The sequence below is a fragment of the Salvia splendens genome, chromosome 5 (assembly GCF_004379255.2).
Source record: "Salvia splendens isolate huo1 chromosome 5, SspV2, whole genome shotgun sequence".
NCBI classification, from domain to species: domain Eukaryota; kingdom Viridiplantae; phylum Streptophyta; class Magnoliopsida; order Lamiales; family Lamiaceae; genus Salvia; species Salvia splendens.
In genome coordinates this window covers 12,554,146-12,562,497 of record NC_056036.1, presented here as the reverse complement: position 1 = coordinate 12,562,497, position 8,352 = coordinate 12,554,146, and the positions used below count along the sequence as shown (strand labels likewise).

General features: G+C 34.9%; 1 protein-coding gene across 1 annotated transcript; it reads right to left on the bottom strand.

Moving 5' to 3' along the window:
* Positions 1-232: 232 nt before the first annotated feature.
* Positions 233-679, bottom strand: LOC121803830 (uncharacterized mitochondrial protein AtMg00810-like). The gene has a single exon (XM_042203421.1). It carries the CDS (start codon positions 677-679, stop codon positions 233-235), a length of 447 nt encoding a protein of 148 aa, XP_042059355.1.
* Between the last annotated feature and the right edge of the window lie 7,673 nt (positions 680-8,352).

Genomic DNA, 8,352 nt, shown 5'->3' with positions numbered 1-8,352 from the left:
ACTACCTCACATGTAGCATGTGCCATGGACCTGTATTCGGCTTCAGCCGATGATCTGGACACAGTGTGCTGCTTCTTCGCTTTCCAAGACACTAGAGAAGAACCAAGGAACAAGCAATACCCTGTCATGGATCTCCTTGTATCAGGGCATGCAGCCTAGTCTGCATCCGAAAAGATGCTAAGTTTAGGACTATTCTGGGCTGAGTAGAACAAGCCATGTCCTGGAGTCTTCTTCAAGTATCTAAGCACTTTCTCAGTGGCTTCCCAATGTTCATCACACGGTTAGAGACATATTGACTAAGTTTGTGGACTACAAACGTTATGTCAGGCCTTGTTATGCATAGATAGAGCATCCTTCCAATTTGTCTCCTATATTTAGATGGCTCTTTCATAAGATTTCCAGTATCTTGCTTCAGATGGTTGATTGGATCCATAGGAACCGAAGATGGTTTGCATCCCAACAAGCCTGCATCTCTAATTAGATCCATAGCATACTTTCTTTGGGATATCAGAATTCCCTCTTTGTTTCTTGCTATCTCAAGACCAAGGAAATATTTTGGTGCTCCTAAATCCTTGTATTTGAAGAACTCAGATAAGAAATCCTTGAATTTCTCTATCAAGTCTAGTCTATTTGTGGCAGTCATCATGTCATCAACATAAACAACAACTCCAAAGAACATTGAACCATCTTTCTTGAAGAAAAAAGAATGATCCGAGGCTGATTGTTGAAGTCCAAACTTAGCCAAAACCTCAGAGAGCTTAAGGTACCACTGTCTTGATGCTTGTTTGAGACCATAGAGGGATTTATTTAATTTGGAAGGTGATTTTGTTTAGCTAATGGGCAGATTTCACATATGGAATGTGTAGTTTTGGAGAAAGGTATTACATCACTCATTAATCTGAGTTTATTAAAAGACAAGTGACCTAGTCTCTTGTGCCATAGGTCAATAGCAACAACAGCATTGACAGAAGAAGGAGAATCAGACTAAGTGTTATCAGCAGAAAAATCAAGAGCATAGAGATTGCCAAGCCTGCTACCCTTCCCAATCACAGTCCCCAGAGAAGCTCCCTGGATGATAAGAGAATCATGAGTAAAGGAAACAGAACAATGAAGGGAAGATGTGAGAGAACTGATAGAAATCAGATTGAAAGAAAAAGATGGAACACAGAGGGCAGAGTGGAGAGTTATGGTGGGGGATAAGTGTATGGTTCCCATATGAGTAACCTCTGCCTTTGCACCATTTGGTAAGTTAACAAAAGCATCAGATACTGAAGTAGAATCAGTGAAGAGGTTGATATCACAACAAACATGGTGAGTAGCACCAGTGTCAAGTAACCATAATGAGGAAGATAAAGATGAAATAGCAACAAAAGGTGAGAAGAAAGTTGTACCCGTGAAGAAATTTGGTTGAGGAGAATTATTTGACTGAGAAGTGTTGAGATGAGGATTTGAAGTGGATGGTGGTGGAGTAGATGGAGACGTGGCAGCAAGTTGACATTGCAAAAGAGAAATCAGCTGTTGGAGTTGATCAAAGGAAGACAAACTTGATTGTTGAGGTGTAGAAATGGCAGTAACTTTGTCATCACTCTCTATGACAGAATCTTCAACATAATTCACAATTTTAGAGTTGGAGAAGTTCTTGTTGAACGGTTTACCTCTGCCTTTGCCATAACCTTGAGGAAAACCGTGAAGAGAGAAACATCTATCAATAGTGTGGTTATTGCGGCCACAATGAGAACATAGTAGTCTTCCTCTACCAAAACTTGATGAGGCTGCATTTACATTGAACGGTTGTTCACTGGAGGAAACTGGAGAAACACTGTGATTACCATCAATTGATCTCTGCCTTTCCTCTTGAATAACAAGAGAGAATGTCTTTGACAATGAAGGTAGAGGTACCATGGATAAGATAGTAGACCGGATCTGAGAATAAGAAGCATTCAAACCAATTAGAAATTGAATTGTACACTCTTCTTCTTGATGAGTATGCCATCTTGAGGCACTGTTGCATCTGCAATTGCCACATGTACACCAGGTGATAGGTTGTGAGTGCTTGTACTCATCCCAAACAATACGGAGATTGGTGAAATAAGTGCTGACATCCGAGTGACCTTGCACAAGAGCCATAAGCTGTTGTTTGAGTTGATAAAACCTGGCTGAATTACTTTGAGAAAATCGATCTCAGAGATCTGACCAAATATCATGCGCATTGTCAAGATACATAACGCTTGAGCAAATCTGAGGAGAAACAGAGTTACGCAACCATGAAACAACCATGTTGTTGCACCTGATCCAAGCCGAGAATAGGAGATCATCGTTCGGACGCAACAATGATCCATCGACAAACTGCAACTTGTTTTTGGCGATGAGTGCAGTGATGATGGATCTACTCCAATTGATGTAATTGGAGCCGAGGAGAACATGAGGAACAAGTTGAAGGCTGGGATTATCACTAGGATGCAAATAGTAAGGACTTGTGTGATCATCAGCCAGAACAATAACATCACCACCACGATTACCACGGTTCCCTCGGGTATTCATGATGAAAAGAAGGAAGATCAAAGAAAAGAGGTAGCGGAAACGATTATTTTACTTCTGATACCATGTTGAAATACAAAAAACAAACTCCATACACGAACAAAACAGAGAGCAGACGAAAATGGTGGAAACCAGAGACACAAAACTCAACAAACAAACAAGAGAATTTTATTGAGTATTGATTGAAAAGTTACAGCTTACAAATGTACACAAAGCTTCTATTTATACTCAGAATCTAAGTTAGTGAGCATGGGAAATATCTCGGAAAATATCTTAGCTCAAGCTCAGCTCACAACTAACCCTCTAACTAACTTGTCAGCTGTTAAACTAACTCCTAACAGAAAAACTGCCACTAACGGTCACTAACGGCTATCTTATTCAAACATGCTTCTTCTTCTTCTTTCCTCTCTAACTCCTTCTTCACTTCTTGAGCCTTCATTCACAACTCCAATTATGTTAAATTCTCTAAATTCTGTCCCACATCGACTTGGTGAAGATCCCATCTAATCTATATAAGTATGGATAACCCTCCCCCTTATGAGGCCTTTTAAGGGGCGAGTGGCCCATTTCTAATATGGTATCAGAGCAGGCCTAAGTCGATGATGGTTTTCTCTTTATCTCTTATCTACCTCACGAGTGGAAGACCGATATCCTTTCCGGCCCACATCGATGATGGTTTCTCTTGCATTGCCTACCCACGTATGGAAGACCGATGTCCTTTCCGACCCACATGTGAGGGGGCGTGTTAAATTCTCTAAATTCTGTCCCACATCGACTTGGTGAAGATCCCATCTAATCTATATAAGTGTGGATAACCCTCCCCCTTATGAGGCCTTTTAAGGGGTGAGTGGCCCATTTCTAATACTTATTGCAATTCTCGTCACTACACTAGTTGAATTCAACCTTAAATCTTCTAATCAATCACCCTTACTTACTCAGGGTTTGATATGAGCAATATTATATCAAATCTTAAAACTAGGAAATATATATATCACGGTGTGTGTGATCTAATTCTTGAATACAGGAATATTGAAATATTTGTGTTGGACAAGTGTGTGTGATCTAATTCTCTTCCCATATTTGTAGAATACTGATAAGCTTGGCCAAAAATTCAAGAAGATTTGGATATGATTTATCCATGAGACTTGTCTTAATTGGATAAACCCAATCCAATTAAAGTATCTATGGAATATTATCGGTACCACTATAGTGGTGTAATATTGACTTACCTTCTAAATTTAGATTATCAAATCTGGATTTCTTAATTTATTTCATGTGTTTATTATAGTTAATTTAAATTTTCAAATAGTCATAAGAGTTCTAAAAGACCTTATTTATTGCACTTGAATAAATTTCAATTCCATAGATTTTTGTAAAATAAAAACTTATTCATAACATCTGTTGCGGACAACATCATCCCCGACATCGTCGAGACACGATTCTTTAAAGTAATCAACGCTACCCAAGATGTCATGATTATTGAGTTGCGAAAACCCAACACATATTATAAATCAAAGTAACACATGATTAATTCGTATGCTCAATGTTACTTATATACTATATATATAGGTGCATTATAATGATAACCCCAATTTCCGTAATAACCATATAACTAAATCTGGACCACACATTTTTAAAATCACGTGGTGTAGATTCAAACTTAGATTTACTTCATAAAAAAAAGCGCGGGGTAAATATGTCATTTCGCTCATGATAAAATTTACGTATCCAAATTTCGCTCATTTAATTTCTGAATTTCGCTCATTTTATCATTTTATCAGTCAGTCAAAAGTATCATTTTATCAACTCAGAGTATCATTCTATCCGGCAAAACTATAATTATATGCAATAAACCTAACATATATCATTTTATCATTTTATCAGTCAGTCAAAAGTATCATTTTATCACCTCAGAGTATCATTCTATCCGGCAAAACTATCATTCTATGCAATAAACCTATCATTTTATCATTTTATCAGTCAGTCAAAAGTATCATTTTATCAACTCAGAGTATCATTCTATCCGACAAAACTATCATTCTATGCAATAAACCTAACATATATCATTTTATCAGTCAGTCAAAAGTATCATTTTATCAACTCAGAGTATCATTCTATCCGGCAAAACTATCATTCTATGCAATAAACCTAATATAATCGGCACAATACATAATATACAAACCTACAAAGCAGTAAACGTATCATTTTATCAACTCAGAGTATCATTTTTATAAGGTTACTGTCATTTTATCCGCTTAGATTATCATTTTATCAGGTAAAAGTATCATTTTATTAAACAAAAATGTCATTTTATACACCAAAAATACCTATCATTCTATCGGCTGAAAGCATCATTCTACCCGACAAAACTATCATTCTATCGGCTGAAAGTACGTATTAACAGCTACATAATGCATAATATACTGAGATAATGACAATTAACAGCTACATAATGCACTACCTAAACCAAATAATGCACGTACGTATATTCCAATAACAACAATTTGTTAGTAATGTCTACGTACTATACCCTAGCCCCTAAGCTTATTAAACCCTTAGGGGAAACAAGAAACGTGTGTCAAACATCATAACATGGTACATCTTATTCGTATGCATTGCAGTTCACATATTGTGCATTATATAGTTAATAACATCCATTACTCGTGACAATTTGGTGAATTATTCGTATCGTTTTATAATTTGTTATTAATGCGTACGTACTATACCCTAGCCCCTAAGCTTATTAAACCCTTAGGGGAAACAAGAAACGTGTGTCAAACATCATAACACAGCACATCTTGTTCGTATGCATTGCAGTTCACAAATTGTGCATTATATAGTCAATTATATCCATTACTTGTTACCATGTGAAGATTACATACGTGTCTACGTACTATACCCTAGCCCCTAAGCTTATTAAACCCTTAGGGGAAACAAGAAACGTGTATCCAAACATCATAACATGGTACATCTTATTCGTATGCATTGCAGTTCACATATTGTGCATTATATAGTCAATTATATGCATTACTCGTGACCATGTGGTGCATTATTTGCAGATACCAAAATGTGGCAGTTACTTTTCCGTCAAATGTCAATAATAACCCTGTAATGCATACAACCACCTTCTATAATGCAACACGGAACCAGTTTTATAGAATCAATCTGATCTGTTGATGCCTTAGATCTAATGCGTAATATTAAGAAGGAAAAAGGATCTAAGATGTGAAAAGGAGAATAACGCTCCCATATATATATATATATATATATATATATATATATATATAGGGGTGCGTTATATTGATAAACCCTAAATATCGTAATAACCCTATAACTAAATCTGGACCGCACATTTTTAAAATCACGCAGTTGAGATTCAAACTTAGATTTACTTCATAAAAAAAGGCGAAGGGGTAAAACTGTCATTTCGCTCATTTAATTTCGTAGCCGATAAAATGATACTTCGACCTAAAAAATGACGAAACTATCATTATAAGCCAAAAGTATCATTTTATCAACTTAGAGTATCATTCTATCCGGCAAAACTATCATTCTATCCGACAAAGGTATCATTTTATCAACTCAAAGTATAATTCTATCTGCTGTGAGTATCATTTTATCATTTTATCAGTAAAAAATATCATTTTATCAACTCAGAGTATCATTCTATCCGACAAAACTATCATTGTATGCTGTAAACCTAGCATATACTATCATTCTATCCGGCAAAAACTATCATTCTATCCGGCAAAACTATTATTTTATCCGGCAAAAACTATCATTCTATCCGGCAAAAACTATCATTCTATCCGGCAAAACTATCATTCTATGCAATAAACCTATCATTTTATCATTTTATCATTTTATCAGTCAGTCAAAAGTATCATTTTATCAACTCAGAGTATAATTCTATCCGGCAAAACTATCATTTTATGCAATAAACCTATCATTTTATCATTTTATCATTTTACGTGATATTTGGCGAAATTCAGAGTATCATTTTATCAGTCAAGAGTATCATTTTATCAACTCAGAGTATCATTCTATCCGGCAAAACTATCATTCTATGCAATAAACCTATGATTTTATCATTTTATCATTTTACGTGATATTTGGCGAAATTCAGAGTATCATTTTATCATTCAGAGTATCATTTTATCAACTCAAAGTATCATTCTATCCGGCAAAACTATCATTCTATGCAATAAACCTATCATTTTATCATTTTATCAGTCAGTCAAAAGTATCATTTTATCAACTCAGAGTATCATTCTATCCGGCAAAACTATCATTCTATGCAATAAACCTATCATTTTATCATTTTATCATTTTACGTGATATTTGGCGAAATTCAGAGTATCATTTTATCAACTCAGAGTATCATTCTATCCGGTAAAACTATCATTCTATGCAATAAACCTAACATATATCATTTTATCATTTTACGTGATATTTGGCGAAATTCTAAAATTAAATGAGCGAAATGACATATTTACCCCTCCGCCTTTTTTTATGAAGTAGAGTATCATTCTATCCGGCGAAACTATCATTCTATGAAATAAACATAACATATATTATTTTATCATTTTACGTGATATTTGGCGAAATTCAGAAATTAAATGAGGGAAATGACATATTTACCCCTCCGCCTTTTTTTTATTAAATAAATCTAACTTTGAATCTCAGCCACAAGATTAGAAATATGTATGATCCAGATTTAGTTATAGGGGTTATATATATTTATAAATAACAATCATTGAATCATGTATTTGGTTTAACCAACATGAAGACCTTATTTCAATGTGATAATTCAGTGATATATCGCACTCCAGTGCTATCGGTCAATCAAGATTGGAAGCATCGGCGGATCCAGGTGGGGTCGCGCGGGGTCGGCCGACCCCACCGGCGGTCCACCAAACACTGCCGGAAAACATCATATTCGACCTTTGACCTGGTGCAGTTCCGTCTCCGACCCCACGGCCAGCTTCAACTCTACACGAAGCCTTCCGCCTTTTCCAAAAACTAAGAGGAGAAATGAACAATACTAATAAGAATAGAGTAGAGATAGATAAGGGGAGGGGTTGCAGAAGAAGCTGATGTATTCTCAACGAAGAAGATGAACAGAGAGGTTAATATTGATTTTTGGGTTGAGGAGTGGTTAATACTCCTATTGATTGTTGGGTTAGAAAATCTATAAGTAAAAAATCTAATTGATTGCCTCTGGTCACTCGCCGTTAATACTGCTTTTTCATTTAATTCGCATGCCAATAATTTTCTAAGCCATGTAGTATTAACTTTTTTTCTCCTTAATTTTCCCACAAATTTACATAAATTCCTAATTTATTTAAGTTTATTAGTAAAAAAATCAGTCAATACTGTCCTTTTTAAATAATTTTATCTTTATTACAAGAGTTACAACTTTCTTTATAAATAAAAATTCTATATTTCTACCCAATTATTATTTTGATTAAATAGAAAGTTATAGTAGGAGACTAAGATTAAGATTTTTGAGGGGCATAGGCTTTGCACAAAAAAAATTGGTGCGTTATTGATATTCTTTTAATCATGTTTTATTATTTTTTTACTTTTATTTTATTTATTTGACCTAATTTTTATGAATATAATAATTATATACTTATGTTTTTTTATTATTGATTTTAATTACCATCCATATTAAATTAATGGATAAATTTATTTTAAAAATATCTTGAGTTTGTATCTGTTCTCATGAGTTTTATCTGTTCTTCTGGTGCTAATGTTGAAGACAATCAACGACTGGAAGATATGTTTGCAATTATTTCCAATGATAAAATT